This window comes from Silene latifolia, chromosome 6, assembly GCF_048544455.1.
Source record: "Silene latifolia isolate original U9 population chromosome 6, ASM4854445v1, whole genome shotgun sequence".
Taxonomy (NCBI): Eukaryota; Viridiplantae; Streptophyta; class Magnoliopsida; order Caryophyllales; family Caryophyllaceae; genus Silene; species Silene latifolia.
In genome coordinates, this window is record NC_133531.1 from 57,320,186 (window position 1) to 57,339,184 (window position 18,999).

Sequence of the window (18,999 nt, forward strand, 5' to 3'; positions counted from 1 at the left end):
CACAACAATCGACACGCTAGACTATCTACTAAACCGAGTAGGCGAACCTACCTTTAAGCCACCGCAACCAATCCATGCCGACAGATAACATGTCCAGCGACCAAGCAACGCCTATAACCAGAATACCATCATCTATTACTAACAGGCAAACCCTAACTAAAAGAACAAGGACACGGTTGATGATTATGACATACCTATTAGGGAGAAAACTCAGCAAGAGACCGCTACCCGACACCAGTGACGCCCTCCTAAGGTTCAAGGATCTTCAAAAAGGCTTCCATGGAGGTTTTGAGGTGAAGGGGAGGGAAAGAGGCGACTGAAGGATATAAGGAAAGTGGCAGAAGTGATTTGCGGATTTAACAAAACGCGATATAAAACCCTCGCTGAAAACCAGGTACTCGATCGAGTACCCAACATACTCGATCGAGTGGCCCCCTACTCGATCGAGTAACCTAGCTACTCGATCGAGTAGCCTCTACTCTATCGAGTACCACTCTTAACACGCAGCCCAAGATGGTTTTGGAACACTTTTCTAAGACTACTCCCGCTCCCATGGTCAGTCAACGCTGGTCAAAGGGTCCCTAAAAGGGCGGGTATTACACCGTCATCAGCAGAAATCACATGTTCAAGTACTTCCCGAAATTTGTTTTGGCTTTGGTGTTCTGATAAGGTAGTGAATATGCATGTTTAGCATAACTGTATAACAAGCTCACAACCTTACTTGGACCATGTCTTGTCTAAAATTCCTTCATACTCGATCTCTTCACCATCGGCGGTAAAACGAATCTCTTCTCCATGCCAGAAACTTAGCTTAAGCGAGCTGGCCATGTAAACTGAGGGCTACATAGCTTTGCGGATCTGCAAATGGGCAGTTTTTTAAGTGATGATAAAGGCAAATGTTGAGACGAAAATGACCGTTTTTTCATTCTGGGGATAATGTGTATTAGACAAGGAGCCTTACACAAGGAACATTCTACAGTTCCCTAAGCATGCCTTAAGCTCACTCTTTTCCTCCCTTCCTCTTAAAAAATCAGCCAGAGACTATCTCCCTCACCCCCTCCTTCCCTCCCTCCTCTTTCATTCTCCCCTTCCCTCCCAGCCTCCCTCGCATGGGTCCATGCTGAAAATTACATGGTGCAGAAATATAGGACCTGATCCGGTAACAGGTGTACATTTTGATTTGATGCGATAGATGTGCAGCTTCTCATATAAGTCATACTTAATAAGGGTACACGCACATGCAAAGGAACGACGTTCTCCCATCTTCCATTCTTCCCTCTTAATATCTCCTCATCTCCCTTCCCTCTCTCTCTCTCCCTCTCTCTCAAATCTAAACAAAACCAAAGCACAAACGATCTCTCTCCCTTCCACCCTTCACCTTGCTCCCTCTCAATCTACACACAATCAAGCAGAAACAATTTGTGCCTCCCTTTCAATCTAAACAAAACCAAGCAGAAACTATCTGTCCGACTGTCCCTCCCTCCATTCCCTCCTTCCTGTTTAACTTATTTCGTAGTAACAATTCTTTGACAGAACTCCAATCCAACCCCCAAAAATGAAAAAAATGTTGAGATAAAACCCCATCAGAACTCATTCTCAAAGAAAACATCTGAATTAAAATATTTCTAATATACAAGCACTAACCTTGCTCGGACTGTGAGAAGAACATGCTCATTGATAATCTGGCCTCGATATCACTGAATGGTCGTCAATCCTGTGACAAGGATCCAACTGATGACTCAGAAAAAAATGACTCAAGCAAAAAGGCTTGGTACACTTATACAAAATATGCAAAACACTATTGTTGGTTTTTGGATCCCTTACATGCAAAGCCTTGGTACAATATTGATAAAGAAACTAACACAAGGTGGGGTGGGAAAAATGCGTTCTTTATCCTCCTTCCTCGTCTTATACTCTCATTAACCTTAAGTCGGGAATTTGGTGATTACACTTTGAATGTCACATATTGAACCAGGAAATTGGTTAAAGAAACACATAATATATATATACATACTTCATGATTATAGACTTGAGCTGGGAATCAAGACTCTTCTTTCAAGGGATCTCCTTCAGTTTATTCCACTTCTACATTACAGCTTTGGACTAATAACCAGCAACAAAGGTCGCGAACTGCCAATAGAATTTTAAAATTAATCATTCTTGCCATCACTTAAGGAATAGTTCATCTTGTTATTAACCGTATACCCATGCCATCGTCTTAAAGTATCAACACCTATTAGTCTTTCATGTTTCTCCTATGTGTCTTTCATACTCCCTTCATTCTAATTAATTTTATACATTTGATTGAAATATAATTCACATATATTGAACAAATTAATGAGGGTACACCACATATGCAAAGGAGACGCTTTCCCTTGTCCCACCTCTCCCCATATCCCTCTCCCTCTCAATTCCGAAAAAAACCATCCCCGGTTGCTCTCCCTCCCTTCCAACCTGTACCCCTTTACCTCTCCCTCGCTCTCTCTAAATCTATATTTCCAATGGAGAAGGGAAATTAATTAAAGGAACTTACTCTAACGAAAACTCTCGCCCCTCCTTTTTGTTATTATTTCCCCCATAACTGAAACTTTGGCTCTCTGTTTTGTCAAAAAAAAAAAAGGTTATGATGAAAAAGGCACTATTCATGTGACGTAACTTGAATCGCAGGTTAACCTATACCTAACAATATAACTCTCTACCTAACTTGATAAATAATGCCAAAGACTTCTAATTACCACTATAATGTACAAACCACACATTACGAGATTGAGGAGCCGGCTGTAACCTATCATCAAACCAATCAACAAACCAATTCGTGATTTAGCTAACTATGACTCTAACTTTTTTAGGTTCCTAATTCTTAGATTAGAAGTTAGAATTCCCCCATGACCGTAACCTATATTCAAACCAATCTACAATTTAGCTAACTGTGTTAATGCATAGTACAGTCCCCAGTAGCTAATAACACCACACTCAACCAAAATTTCCACTTATTGGACATTAGCTCACAAGTTAACCATCTCATCAAAAAATCAAAATCAAAATCTCAATCAACTCCGAAAACTACACAATCAATAACCATTTTAAACCCGTAAGCTTATAAATACCTACAGTCCTAACCAACATCAATTGATTAGTCCCTTGAATTTCTAATGAAAATCGTCAAAATTAGCATGCCAGGAGTCATCTACATAGAGGGGGAAAAAGGAAACGTTGCGGGTTTCATTTAAGGTATTAAATATCCAGCGCTACTTAGTCATCAAGATTACGAAGGTTAAAGGGATCGTCTTTTGAAGTGGTTTTTGCCGCATTTACGGTGCAATTACCAAGAAGAGACCAACAAGACATATTTAAGGATCAAATCTCAAAACTGATATATAATACCATGGTTTGGAAGTAACCAAGCACCATGCTTAGCGACAAAGATAAATACAACCTGCAAGGATTAAATCTTGAAATTATTTGTCAAATAAAGGCAAGAATAAATAAACCTAAAGTAATCAAATTTGTAAGGTAATTCAATGTTGCAAAGATGGCAATAGTGCTTGTAACTTTCCGTCTTTTCCAGGGCACATCTCTTCATCTCCTCGTCCATTGCATCAGCGAGTCTCTAAAACACCAGCAGATAAAAGCACAGTGAGGCAACAAGATTACAAGACTGTAACACCCCCATACTCCAAGTGCCTTACCAGGACCACTCAGGTATGAAGACATTACCATCTCGGTTACCCGAGGCAATGATAATCAAACAACAATAAAGAAACAACGTTTATTATAAATAATTTAGCGAATAGTTACAATCCTCAACACCAAACCAAAAGTACGATACATTATCTCAAAATGACTGCTCTAATCGAAATGTAAATAAACTAAAGGCTACAAAGCGGAAGACTCCTATCATCATGTCGTGGCATCCCCTATCCCAAGACTCATCTCAATACCGCTCACCATCCCCGAATGGATCACCGCAGTTTACAAAACAACACCGGGTCGATTACTAATCACACAATCAATATGTATAACAACAATAAGATACACAGACATGGCTTTAATCGCACACACACACACACACAACCAACCAATTCCCATCATCTCAATCGATCGTCCTTTGGACTACCGCGATGGGGGACCGCACCGTACCCACCAAATCCCCGCTCCACATAGTGAGCGATAACCCTGTCCATTAATGTGCACATCCCCTTTCGTGGCGGGTTCCACGAAGGGCGAAACTAGGGCGTGAAGTCACTCCCCGCAAGTGACCCCACTCGCCCGAGGCCACGCCTCGCGAACCATCAACGACAATCACAACCACAAGCACAATACAATTATTATATCAAACAACCAAATACAACACATCAACCAATATCCCATTATGGGACTAATACCGAGTAGGAAATCCTACCTGGTATGCACACAATCAGACGGTCTCTCTGGGCCGAGTCAAAAGCCTCTTCTATGAACCCTCCTCCTATCATATAACACATAGAGGCTACACATCACATACTACACATAAAAACCCCCAATCACTAAATTAGGGTTTAACCAAATCAAGGGAAAAACAATAAAAAGGGTACGTAGATCTTACCCTCGACGCAAGGAACTCAACGATACGAATAACGACAAGAATCGACCGTCTCGAACTCCGGAATTGCTAAGAATGCGATTAGGAAGATGAACTTGTTGCTTTCTCTCTTAAACAGGGTTTTAGGTTTTGTAAAAGTGATTTAAAACAATGACGACGATACTTAAATACCTTAATCGCATAATTAACAAAACCCGAGAAAACTCCCGTAAAACCAAGCTACTCGATCGAGTACCCGAGGTACTCGATCGAGTACCCCTTACTCGATCGAGTGCCTGACCTACTCGATCGAGTACCCAACAGTCGAAACTATTTTATTTCGCAACTTGCCCTTACTCGACAGAGTAAGGGCTACTCGATAGAGTACCCCAAGACTTATAAATACGGAGTATTACAGTCTTCCCTCCTTAAAAGGAACTTCGTCCCCGAAGTTCAAACCACTACTAACCAAAGGTACTCCCACAACATTCCCGACTCAAAAGCCAAACAAAATTCAACATAAAACATGATACTAACCCCAACTCATCCCGACACAAAATATAAAAGGGGTATAAAACTCTTAAAAACTGCTCGCGATCATCTCCTACCCCCCTAAAAGAAACAAGGTTACGTCCCCGTAACCATACATACCTGATCAAAAAGGAAAGGGTAACGCTCTTTCATAGCTTCCTCTGGCTCCCATGTAGCTTCCTCGGTCTCGTGGTTAGACCACAGGATCTTAAGCAAAACTGTCTCACCACTCCTAGTCTTTCTAACCTTTCGGTCTAGAATCTGCTTAGGCACCTCCAGATATGATAAGGACTCATCTAGCTCTAAGCTCTCTGCCTCCAACACATGTGACGGGTCACTCACATACTTCCGCAGCTGCGATACATGAAACACATTATGCACTCTCTCTAACGCAGTTTGGTAAAGCCAGACGATAAGCAACTTCCCCAACTCGCTCTAGGATCTCATAAGGCCCTATAAACTTCTGACTTAACTTGCCTTTCTTCCCAAATCTCATAACCCCACGCATAGGAGACACTTTCAAAAGAACCTTGTCCCCAACTTGAAACTCTATGTCCCGGCGATGTAGATCCGCATAACTCTTTTGTCGATTCCGGGTCGCTCTCATCCGTTCCCCGATCATCTTAACTGTTCCACCATCTCATGCACCATCTCTGGTCCTAAAACCATTGCCTCTCAAAGACTATCGTCCCAACAGATTGGACTCCTACATCTCCTCCCATACAAAGCCTCAAACGGTGCCATACCTATACTGGTGTGATAACTGTTATTGTAAGAAAATTCTATCAAGTCCAACCTCTACTCCCAGCTACAACCAAAATCCATCACACAAGCTCGCAACATATCCTCAAGAGTCTTGATTGTTCTCTCAGTCTGCCCGTCTGTCGCAGGATGAAATGCTGTACTCATCTTTAAAGTTGTTCCCAACGATTCTTGCAACTCCTTCCAAAACCTCGATGTAAACCTCGCATCTCTGTCAGACACTATGTCCTTAGGGACTCCATGTAACTTAAGCACGTTCTTTCGATAGGCCATAGCCAATTGTGCCTTAGTCCATGTATCTTTCATTGGAACAAAGTGAGCTGACTTGGTCAGACGATCCACTATCACCCAAATCATGTTGTTACCTTGTTGACTCTTTGGCAAACCCACAATGAAATCCATGGAAATGGATTCCCACTTCCACTCAGGCACCTCTAAAGACTGAATCTTACCTTGTGGTCGTCATTGTTCACCTTTAACTCTCGGCATGTCAAACAACGAGACACAAACTCATTTGTCTCTTTCTTCATCCGTGCCACCAAAACGTTTTCTTCAAATCCTTGTATAGCTTGTCTCCACCTGGATGAACTGAATACGGTGTGCAATGCGCCTCTGTCATGATTGTCTTTTTCAACTCCTCGTCATTAGGAACACACCACCTACCATCAAACCTCAAACTACCGTCTGTATGAATAGAAAATCGGGACACTTTGTCCCTTTTCTACTCCACTCTCCACTCCACTATCTTAGGATCCAAAGCCCGCATATCCCGAATATCATCATAAAACTCCGGATGTCTTTGTCATATCACCCATGGCATCTCCTTTCGCATCATATGTATCCCAAAACTCGCTACCTCATCCCTCAGCCTCATCAAAGAAAGAGCTGTACACAAGGAATGTACACTCTTCCTACTCAAAGCATCAGCAACAACATTGGCCTTCCCTTCATGGTAGATAATTTCCATGTCATAATCGCCAATCAACTCCATCCACCTCCTCTGCCTCATGTTCAACTCCTTCTGCGTGAAGATGTACTTAAGACTCTTGTGATCAGAAAATACCTTAAAGATTGCTCCATAAAGGTAATGTCTCCAAATCTTGAGAGCAAACACCACTGCACCCAACTTCAGATCATGAGTAGGGTAGTTCTCCTCATAAGGCTTCAATTGCCTAGAAGCATAGGCAATCACTTTGCCATTCTGCATCAACACACATCCCAGCCCATTCTTCGAGGCATCTGTATAAACCTCAAAGTTCTCGCTCCCTTCAGGCAATGCTAAGACAGGAGCTGTGGTCAAACGCTCCTTTAATGTTTGGAACGCCGTCTCACAACTCTCATCCCAACGAAACCTGTTCTCTTTCCTCATCAACGCTGTCATCGGTCTAGCTATCTTGGAGAAATCTTTCACGAACCGTCCCGTAGTATCCGGCTAAACCCAAGAAACTCCTAACCTCAAGAACATTCTTCGGTGCTTCCCACTTTGTCACCGCCTCAATCTTCGCCGGATCCACAGCTACCCCATCTTTAGAGATTACATGTCCTTAAAAGCAACTTTCTCTAACAGAACTCACACTTGGACAGTTTAGCATACAACTCATGATCCCTCAAAGTCTGCAACACGATCCTCAGATGCTCCTCATGCTCCTCCTTAGTCTTAGAGTAGACTAAGATATCATCGATAAACACCACTACAAACTGGTCCAAAAACTGTCTGAAGATTCTATTCATCAAATCCATAAACACTGCCAGCGCATTAGACAACCCAAACGGCATCACCACATACTCATAATGGCCATACCTCGACGTGAAAGCTGTCTTTGGTATGTCCACCTCTCTAATCTTCACCTGATGGTACCCCGACCTCAAATCAATCTTAGAAAAGACTGTTGCACCGCTCAACTGATCAAACAGGTCATCTATCCTTGGCAAAGGATACTTGTTCTTTATCGTCACACGGTTCAGCTCCCTGTAATCTATGCGTAACCTCAAACTCCCATCTTTCTTCTTCACGAAAAGAACTGGTGCTCCCCACGGCGATACACTTGGTCTAATGTATCCCTTCTCTATCAGATCATCCAACTGTTTCCTAAGTTCCTCCATCTCCTTAGGACCCATACGGTACGGTGCCTTAGAGATTGGCCCCGTCCCTGGCTTCAACTCAACGGTGAAATCTATCTCCCTCTTCGGTGGCAACCCGGAATCTCCTCGGAAAAACATCTCGCAAACTCCCCCACCACTGGTATCTCATCAATCGCCGGACTCTCTATCCGATCATCTCTCACATGGCACAAGATCAGCGGACATCCCTTCCTCGGATAAGACTTCAAGGTGACAGGCAATGCAATCAACTTAACTTTGGGTTTGACTAGAAACCCACGATAAGACACACTAACACCCTTAGGACCTCTTAAAGACACTTTCTTTTGATGACAGTCTATCTTAGCTTTATACTTTCCTAACCAATCCATCCCAACTATCATCTCAAAACCGTTAAAAGGAAACTCTAGCAAGTCTACAGGGAAATCAACTTGCCCAACTATCAAAGATACATCCCTGAAAAAAATCTCCCACACGATACAGACTCACCCGAAGGTATGAAAACTTGCTCACTAACAGACTCGTATACTCTCAAACCCAACTGTTTTACATGACTCGAAGACACAAACGACCGAGAAGCCCCCGAATCAAACAAAACAAAGGTAGGAATACCATTAACAAGGAATGTACCGGTGATAACGTGCGCATCTTTCTCAGCTGCTTTCTTCTCCATCATGAATAACTTGCCATCGGTCTTCCGCCCACCTCCTGGGACGGTGCTAGGCGATGCGGTCGGCTTAGCACCGACCCTTGATTGTTGTTGTTGTTGTTCGCTGGTGTTTTTTCGATAAGAATTACCGCCGTTGCGGTTGCCTCCACTGTAACTCGACTCCCGGTTTGGCCATGATCCAGCCGGTCTGTTGCTCGCGAAGCTCTGCGCAGGTCTCTGGAAAGATCCCGGTGCACTTGTGCACTCATGTCTCTTGTGGCCTACACCACCACAGCTATAGCAGGTAACTCCCCAACTATTACTCACACTTCCACGGCCACGCCCAAAGGAAGCCCCAGCACTAAACCCAGACCCAGAAGAAAATCCCTTAGACTGATTGTGGTTGCCTTTCTTGTGATTAGATTGGCCACCACCCTCGCTCTCAGACTTCCTCTTCTCACCACCTAACCTCTCCTGAGCCATCTCCACCAACCTCTCCGCTCTCCCAGCTCTCTCATAAGCTTCCTTAACATCTGTAAGGATTCCCACGGGTAACTTATCCATAATCTTAGGGGTCAACCCCCTCTCAAACCTCAATGCCAGATTCTCCTCACTCAAACCCATATCCTCCAAGATACCTCGACTTCTCATTGAACAGCGTATAGTACTCAGCCACAGACATCTCAACAGTCATCTTAAAACCATCAAACTCTTCTCTCATCTTACTCCTCACATGTTCCGGTACAAACTCCTTCCTCACAGCCCTACGAAACTCTTCCCAAGGTATAGCAGGTAAGCCTTGGCTTGTATATATCTCCTTAGCACTCACTTTCACTGAATCCCACCACTTGCCTGCTGCCTCCCTCAGATAGAACGCGGCCTGTTCCACTCTCATCTCATCAGGACAATGAACCAAGTCTAAGATGTTCTCCATCTCTCTCAGCCAACTATCAAGAAGGTTAGGTTCCCCAACCCCCTTGTATTCTTTCGGGTTAAACCTCGCAATGTAAAGGCTGATTTTTGAATGATCAACCTCCTTCTCCTTATCCTTATTCTTGTCCTCATTCACTTTCTTTAGGGTCTCAGTGAGAGCATCCTGGTGCTCTAACATCTTAACGATGTCATCCACGGTCATAAGCTCAGCTCTCGCATACAAAGCAGTTCTCTTGGGCGGCATCTTGAAACTATACATATATAAGAAAGGGTAGATATGAACATACGTACTAAACCTCAAAACACGGAAACACGCCACCCAGAACCCACTCGATCAAGTTCCCAAACACACTCGATCGAGTAACGGGCTACTCGATCGAGTGCCCCACGTACTCGATCGAGTACCCAAACTTCAGACCCCAAACAGACCTTCTGATCTCTTACCTACTCGATCGAGTATCTAGGCTACTCGATCAAGTGACCCCCTACTCGATCGAGTACCCCTAGTTACTCGATCGAGTGCCCCAAAACTCGATTCTGGACTCAAAATCGCCAAAAACCCACCCGATCAAGTCAGTCCCACTCGATCGAGTAACACTAATTCGTAAGAGCTACCCGCATGTTACGTCATATGCTAACATGCTAAACTTTATGAACCACATTATATCATAATAAACATGCTACGCATCTTTTCTACTATCTATGAAATTATTTCATCATATTATTAAATGCCACATTGTAAATCATCCAACATGTTATCATTTCATCAACAAATTCCCACATATCACCATTTTCTTTCACATGCTCAACTTCCTACTTCAACACCCAACAATTAACACATTTCACCACATCCGTACACAAGTTAACCAAACACACATACGACTCGACAAACACTTCCCCCATGTGACCGGTTCAAAGTTGTAGGGCGACCCCTGCGACTTTAGGACGTCTCCCAAGCCTTTGCACTAGCTCCTACAACTTTTACCCCGGGTTCATTTTAATTGACTCTCTATGTTCATTAGGTTCATTGGTTACAGGTTTCAGGATCGTCGCTCTGATACCATTTGTAACACCCCCATACTCCAAGTGCCTTACCAGGACCACTCAGGTATGAAGACATTACCATCTCGGTTACCCGAGGCAATGATAATCAAACAACAATAAAGAAACAACGTTTATTATAAATAATTTAGCGAATAGTTACAATCCTCAACACCAAACCAAAAGTACGATACATTATCTCAAAATGACTGTTTAATGAAATGTAAATAAACTAAAGGCTACAAATGGAAGACTCCTATCATCATGTCGTGGCATCCCAGCCTATCCCAAGACTCATCTCAATACCGCTCACCATCCCCGAATGGATCACCGCAGTTTACAAAACAACACCGGGTCGTACTAATCACACAATCAATATGTATAACAACAATAAGATACACATGACGGCTTTAATCGCCACACACACACACACACACACAACCAACCAATTCCCATCATCTCAATACCGATCCCCACCGGACCACCCCGATGGGGGACCGCAGCCGTACCCACCAAATCCCCGCTCCACATAGTGAGCGATAACCCTGTCCATTAATGTGCACATCCCCTTTCGTGGCGGGTTCCACGAAGGGCGAAACTAGGGCGTGAAGTCACTCCCGCAAGTGACCCCACTCAGCCGAGGCCACGCCTCGCGAACCATCAACAGCAATCACAACCACAAGCACAGTACAATTATTATATCAAACAACCAAATACAACACATCAACCAATATCCCATTATGGGACTAATACTGAGTAGGAAATCCTACCTGGTATGCACACAATCAGACGGTCTCTACTGCTGAGTCAAAAAGCCTCTTCTATGAACCCTCCTCCTATCATATAACACATAGAGGCTACACATCACATACTACACATAAAAACCCCCAATCACTAAATTAGGGTTTAACCAAATCAAGGGAAAAACAATAAAAAGGGTACGTAGATCTTACCCTCGACGCAAGGAACTCAACGATACGAATAACGACAAGAACTGACCGTCTGAACTCCGGGAATTGCTAAGAATGCGATTAGGAAGATGAACTTGTTGCTTTCTCTCTTAAACAGGGTTTTAGGTTTTGTAAAAGTGATTTAAAACAATGACGACGATACTTAAATACCTTAATCGCATAATTAACAAAACCCGAGAAAACTCCCCGTAAAACCGGCTACTCGATCGAGTACCCGAGGTACTCGATCGAGTACCCCCTTACTCGATCGAGTGCCCCAGCTACTCGATCGAGTACCCAACAGGTCAGAAACTATTTTATTTCGCAACTTGCCCTTACTCGACAGAGTAAGGGCTACTCGATAGAGTACCCCAAGACTTATAAATACGGAGTATTACAAAGACTATGCATTCAACTTTCACACTTCTCAGATGTTTTTCTTCCTGCTCCTGCCGAGCTTTGAATTCATGTAGATTCATCTTAGCTATAGCACGTTCCTAGATGCATTTGTAAATAAAACTGAATTAAACTACTTTGAACCAGAGCATTAGTTCAATAGCAAAATAACCAGTATGACTCAAGAATTTTCTCCATCAAGATCTAAGATAAGTCATCAATCAAGAAGTAGATTCATAGATCAAGGTATACATGATATATAGTAGGAGGTAAGACATAAAGCAGTAGTTTATGTAATGCACCACACTACTATCCATTAAAGCAATGATATAAACAAAACTAAATATAATAAAATTTCGCAGCATTTGGGTTCATTCATTTTGACCTAAAGTCGAAAAACTAATGACGGGCTATTGGAGCTGAAGAATAGTAATTATGAGAAACAAATATTTGTTTGTAGTGTAATGTTCTAACTTCTATCACCAAAAATCAGATGCCTTTAAACATTTAAGTATATGAAGGGACCTCTTGCCCTTAGAGTCAATGACTTTCGACTTCACTAATCAAGCAAGAAAACGGGCTCCGGGTATTTGAAGGAGTAAACGGCGTGCATAGGCTTATTGCAGAGTTCAATGAGAAAAGATGGGTGATCAATTTAAATTTTCCCTAGCACCACCATTGCCTTTGTTCTCCTCTTCCTTTTCAGTTCATCTAATACACACTAAAATACTGAGGAAATAATAACTCTATGGATGATAAGACTAATCAAGGCAAGAACTTTGCCCCTACTTGATGCAACTCTTTCATACAAGCCTCCCTGGTCCGAGACGTATAATATCATAGCTTATGTTTCAAAATCATTTAAAGAGACATCTTTAAAGCTAAACACAAGCGATGTGATTAAACCTATGAATTAGTAAAGCAAAGTTATAAGCATACCGAATCTGGTATGGTGCCAACACATTCCCCTTCAACACAGACATTTTCATTACACATGCCGAGTTATGCAGATTGGTATGCGGATAGAGGTTGATGTCATAGAAGCAACATTCTGCCAAACAGGGGATAATTGAATCAAATCAGCTACAGTAAGATAAAAACGATCTGGAAAACCAAAAATGATAATTTAAGCAAAACACGAAGAATTCTCGTGAAAAGTCATATGCTCTTGAAAAATACAGTCAACTACCAAGTAAAAATCAGCGAAGCGAGATAACTACCTCTTAATCGCCCACCAATGGTAACTGCCCCCTCCCCTGCTTCTTATTCAATGGTGTCCTTGGATAGTTGGATCTGCAATTTAGCCATGCTGTTAAAACTCGGCTTGACTTGATCTCTGAATCTATTCAGGTACATCATACTGCATTTAATCTTGATTTCTAAATCTTCAAATATCACGACCAACTTTAAAGTGACTTTACATAATAAAGATAGTATAAAGTTAGGACTTTTAGAGACGGCAAAAACCAAAGGCTCCACAAATAAGATGATACAATAATACGTATTATACCAAGTTCATATATAGAAAGTTACAACTTCGGGTGGAGGGTAACAATAAAGAAAAAAGTGTTAGCACTTGTGGTCCACATCAGATAAACCTTAATCAACACAAATTGTACTGAAGCCTCTTTCTAAGTATTCAGTCTGGCAAGAATGTTTTTCGGCTTGTATTGATCTTTTTGGTTGAAAAGATGTGACTTGTAAACTACGAGTTGTAGGTGCCAGTCCTATTTCTTCACCTAACAACATGTGCTTGAAATTTAAAACCATGCACACATGAGTCCTGAATACCTACACTGCATACAACTACACATTTTATCAAAATCCCGCCAACCACAATGAAAGCAACACAAATAAATAACCACTTCAGCACATATTACATAATAATGCCGTCCCACAATGAAATCAAGCAACATCGATAAGTAATCACCGTCTCATAATTTCAGACAATCTTATACAATAATCATTGCTAATTTAGACAAGGGTTGTACAACTAATACCTGAATTCAAGTGATTATCCAACTCTTCAATATAAGGACCACCAGAATAATGTTCTGAATCCTCATCAACCGGAACAGATGAAGTAGTGATGAACTCATAGCATCATGCAAGCCTTGCTGAGATGTTTCACCCACCAATTTTTCATGCTCTTTTATATCATTATTTGTTTTGATCAGAAATTTCACTGAACCATGGCTTAAATATAAGGTATGTGGCACTTTTAATGTCACTAAATTCTCCAATTAGAACAATCACTTTGATTCGGCTCATTAGCATCATTCTCGTCAAGACTAATCACCAACCGACTATAAGTTTCATTAACTACCCGAGCAAGGAACAACCAATGTATCATCATATGACAATTCAAATTTCTAACCCACAATAAAAAGACAATGATTCAACCATTAATACTCTCTTATCCTTTCGACTACAATCATTTTCCCGAGCACTCTATCCTACTTTGTGTCGCATATCCGCCATCTGATACTTTTGTTGATTAGGCAATTGAGAAAATTCTAAAGAAATTGACAGCCACACTAAGATTCCATAAATCTCATTTCTTAATCTAGCATAATTCCAAAATTTCAACATTTCTATCCTACCACAAAATTAATGATGCAACACATGGCATGGAAGTGCACATAATAAAGTAAAAGGGTGTATATTTTTTTTTTCATTTTTGACATTCCTAACAATCTGGCTAAGCAAGGAAAGTAGAGTACCACACCATGGTACGCATTTCATATTATGTGCCACTATTATGCATTTACTGGTAGTATACACATTACATAGGTGTAGCACTCACACAGTCACGCAAAAAAATCAGTTAAAGAAGTTTGTTAAGGTTTTAGAAACATGTACCAGTAGACGCCACACAAAAAGGGCATACCATCTCTTTCTTAAAGTCGTTTCTCAATGACCTTGATCACTACCAATAGCACACATGTCGTGTTATTGAAAGGTAATAATCTGATTAAAGAATAATCGATTGCTGTTAAGCATGAAGTTGAACCTTTTTCAGCTTGCCCGGTGTTCAGTAGGAAAGTAAACCATACTTCATGGAACCTACGTGCAATTTTATAGTAAACAATCAACTCCCCAAGCCTCCCCTGAATAGCTTCGTGATCCACATGCTGTAATAATTTAAGATTGAATTCATGATAAAAATCGCAATTGGTGAATAAAATGGAATGAAATTTCGGTATTATGAAATTTTGGCAAAAACAAAATTTAAGCGTAGTTGCTTACCTGCATATAAGTCATCTGGTCAAAAGTAAGTGCCTTGTTTTTTACATTTGGGTCTGGTCCATCCTGCAATATCTGTACACCTTAATTCTACAAATCATGACTTATAACAGCATTGTTCCAGTAGAAGGGTAGATCATTACCAAAATATATACCTGAAATATAAAGAGCGCATACTTTGATGCAGCGTTGCTATCATATCTGGAAAAGAACGATAAGTTGATCAGAATATAGAATCAAGGTCACTAAAATCTTTCACACATAAACACTGAGTGGTGGCCAATGGGTATAGATGCTAAACGTGGAACGGGAGACATACTTTAAAATCAATTTAATTGTTATTTCAAGGTAATCAACACGATTGCAGACCATGCCAACGAAGCCATGACAACGATAGCTGCCACTGGTACCTATTGGTTTCAACATATTAGAAACCTAATGAGTCAGGTGCTCAATTAATGTTCCTGAAAATGAGAACATGGGCCTAAATTAAATGAGTTGAACCTCTATTTTCTCGGTCAACTTTTGATGGCCTTTCCCTACACAAGAAAATAGAATAATTGAACACAAAGCCTCAGTAAAACATCAAGCTAAAGTAAGAACGACATATTAACAAATTGACGAACTCAGGTGAACTTTTTTTATTTGTAGTTATAAACTGGGCAAGAAACAGGCTCTTTTGTGAACTTCTTCTCTCCGCTTATTTTCATTTGAAATTCGAATCACAATTTCAGACTTGTCACAGAAACAAAAAAGAATGATGTTAGGAGATAGGCCAATCAACAACAAAACAGAAAATACAAATACAGTACAGTAGCTTATAGTCTTATATTAACAGAAAACTTTGTGATCATATGAAAAGAACCTTGATCCTTCCATGAACAACATTCCTATAAATTCCTTACAGCCTGAATTAATTCCTAGAAATCACTTGATCATATGAAAAGAACCTTGATCCAGTCTTATATTAACAGAAAAGCACGTGATCATATGAAAAAAAGGTTGAGATCAGCAGGAAAACAGATGCATGGAAATCACTTGATATACAGACTTACTGAATATTTTTAATCAGTGGCCTATATGTGTCGGAAAATGATATAGATTCTCTCAATCAACTCCGTTTTTTTTATATGAACCAATCCAAGTAATTACTAGAAATATACTATGAACTTATCTGATATTTATTTGCAGAAACAAAATAGAAAAAGAAATAGAATGCAACAAGATGCCTTGGCAAAAGGTGCATTAGTGCTGGTACGACCACACATTCACACCTACTATTTTGATAGTTTTACTTCAGGGATTTGTTGGGTTAGTTTAAATTTAGTAATAAAGTATGCATCTATCTACATTGAATGAAAATCCTGACAAAGATGAATATCTTAAGCTTTTAGATCTTTGTTATAAGTTTCTGCTTTGTGAAAACATGGTCATTACAGCTACACACCACAACTTCTTGTAAACTCACCACACCAGATTATTACCACCCATAACAGACAAACCAATCAATATCAGGAATTCGCATAAAATAAAATTAGCATACCTCACGCACCGGCACTTGTACATGGTCCGTTAACAGCGTGAACTGTTCTTTCTTCGGCAGTGGTGATGACATGAAAGTAGTTAACAGCCTGCACTGAAATTGTTGTATAGAGGGGTTATCATAAGGCTATATTCGTAAAGACCGATTAGTGAGCACAGTTTTTATAGTAAGTACCATCTTCAGTTAAACACACAAAGTTGATGCGTAAATGCAATAATCTAGATAAAAAATAAAAGCAAAGCACCAAAATAACCCAGAAATTTAAATTGTGCCAAAGTATTGCACGCAATCAATTTAAACCTAAAAAACCCCCAAATCATTGCATGCAATTTATTTACACCCAAAAAATGAACTCGAAATTATTTAATTTAACCCACAATCAATAATCTACCTAAATAGTTAACATAGAGGAACAAAATCTGAATAATGAATAAGACAACTTACCTGCTACGTGTTCGTATAATCTTCTTCGTCATCGCCATTGTTGATTCTATTCGATAATTGAATTGCTTTATGGAAGAGGAATTATGGTGATTGTTTTGGCTAGAGGGTTAGAGTTAGGGTTCCTACAAAAGGGGGAATTTCGCCATATAATTGATTGATATTTTGATGAAGAAATTCGTAAAAGATCCACAGATAGGAAATTGGGACAGAACAGAGCAGATCAGCAGATGAGAAATATAGAAATAGAGAATGAGGAGCAGTGTGGGATTCGAAAAGAGGGAGAAAAAAAAAAAAGCACCCACAATTAGATTAAATTAGCATATGGCAGGCAACCAAGGCAACGACAAATTCCAAAGTCGAAAAAGAAGAGAGGACATAGAAGGGGAAAGAGACGGAGAGAAGAGGAATGACAGAGTGAGAAGCACTGATAATTCATAAAATAATGATAAAAGGGGTAAAATGGGGAGAAATGGTAAAAGGTACTGTTGTGGCTACAGTAACCCAAGTTTGGGTTTTTAAAAGAGTATGGATAAGGTGAGTAGATATGGGCTGTGTTTATAACTTTAATCCTCATTTCAACTACCTTCAACCTCTCACCACCACAAACTATGACCGTCGTGCCTGGTTTGTGTTGGAAGTAATGCAAAAGGCTAGTAATGTTGTATAGATACATTGCATTGTAGAGAAGCCTTACATTACCTCGTAAGAGAATCTCTACACTCTCTCCACTAAATGCATGTTTATAACCCACTAACTCCATGTTTATGGTAGTGGTTATGCCTCTTTATAGTGCTAATTAATCACTATAAATATGAGAAGTATGTAGTCATTTGAGACACACATCTTCCATATATCTCAACTATTTCTCTATGATAATTTTGAGCATACCATATGAGTTCCAACTCCTAATGGTTGAGTACACAACTTTTAGGAGTGTTGTGTGACCTTGGGGGACGACGCCTATATCGATTTGTACCGTAGTCGGGGCGGTTTCGTTTCTCATTCAGTGGCCTTCATACCACGACACAACAACAAATATTCTCTAATTATATCTTCGCCCCTATAGTGATACTATATTTCCAACAATTGAGAAACGAAATTTTGTCACTATTATTGTTGTTGTATTCTCATCATTGAGAATTATTTGATTGGAGAAAATATTTATTTTCGTGTCGAAGATTCAGCCCGTATGGAGTGAGACAACACGTCGGTATTTTGGCCATAACTCGGTCTCTAGACCTTTGTTTGAGGCGTGTAATATGGCGTTGGAAAGCTAAGAAGAAGGGCTACAACTTTGTAGTTGAAGCCGTGGGCAGATTCTGTCATTTAGCCTCCTTAAAATAGGCAGCAATGTCATGGTAGTGTGCTGGAAAGTTTATGAAGATTCATAAAAGAATGGTATTATCTATAATTTTATTGCTCAATTCATTCTTGTGATTAAGGTATGTTCCCGTGAATTACCTTTACAAATATTTATGATGATAAATATGAAGGTTTGGTCAAATTATATATGCCTTAATCGTTCATATGTTTAAGCTACTAATTTATTTGGTAATGTCTATAATCTTGGTAAAATTACTTGATAATTGATTTCGAGATTAAGTGAATGAAATTGTTCCAAGATTTTGAATGACAAGTAGCTAGAATGATTGAGTGACCAAGATATTGTTATGTGTATAATATGTTTATCAAGCAAACTATTTCACACATTTGGATTGATTTTTTAGTTTTGATTATGAGATGAACTAAAATTGATATTTGAGTTATGAACCAAATGTGGGGGCTAAATATTTTGTTTTAAATTGATATAGTATCTTGGATATGTGTGACAAAAAGTGAAAAT

The 18,999-nt window shown here is 40.2% G+C and overlaps 1 protein-coding gene across 13 annotated transcripts; it reads right to left on the reverse strand.

Annotated features, from left to right (window-relative positions):
- Positions 1–1,587: 1,587 nt before the first annotated feature.
- On the reverse strand, positions 1,588–17,567 carry LOC141586805 (alpha-1,3-mannosyl-glycoprotein 2-beta-N-acetylglucosaminyltransferase-like). Of its 13 annotated transcripts, none has more exons than XM_074408163.1 (13): positions 17,157–17,343; positions 16,713–16,805; positions 15,674–15,708; positions 15,489–15,579; positions 15,325–15,370; positions 15,173–15,244; positions 14,937–15,057; positions 14,814–14,852; positions 13,144–13,216; positions 12,863–12,974; positions 3,492–3,610; positions 2,015–2,130; positions 1,597–1,714 (listed from the first exon to the last, which is right to left on the reverse strand). In XM_074408163.1, the coding sequence occupies exons 2-8, from the start codon at positions 16,733–16,735 to the stop codon at positions 14,824–14,826; spliced, it is 417 nt and encodes a 138-aa protein (XP_074264264.1). In that variant the 5' UTR covers positions 16,736–16,805; positions 17,157–17,343; the 3' UTR covers positions 1,597–1,714; positions 2,015–2,130; positions 3,492–3,610; positions 12,863–12,974; positions 13,144–13,216; positions 14,814–14,823. The 13 variants fall into 13 exon arrangements, with proteins under 13 accessions (XP_074264262.1, XP_074264267.1, XP_074264259.1 ...); XM_074408162.1 differs by having other exon boundaries at positions 14,786–14,852; XM_074408165.1 differs by having other exon boundaries at positions 1,626–1,714; positions 14,786–14,852; positions 15,173–15,235.
- Positions 17,568–18,999: the final 1,432 nt, after the last annotated feature.

Coding starts and splice junctions, on each gene's coding strand:
- LOC141586805 (XM_074408158.1), bottom strand. CDS start 16,735: ATGTACAAGTGCCGGTGCGTGAG. Junction 15,709..16,712: donor TACAAGTGCCGGTGCGTGAG/GTATGCTAATTT, acceptor TTTCTTGTGTAG/GGAAAGGCCATCAAAAGTTG. Junction 15,245..15,324: donor ATGCGCTCTTTATATTTCAG/GTATATATTTTG, acceptor TAAGGTGTACAG/ATATTGCAGGATGGACCAGA.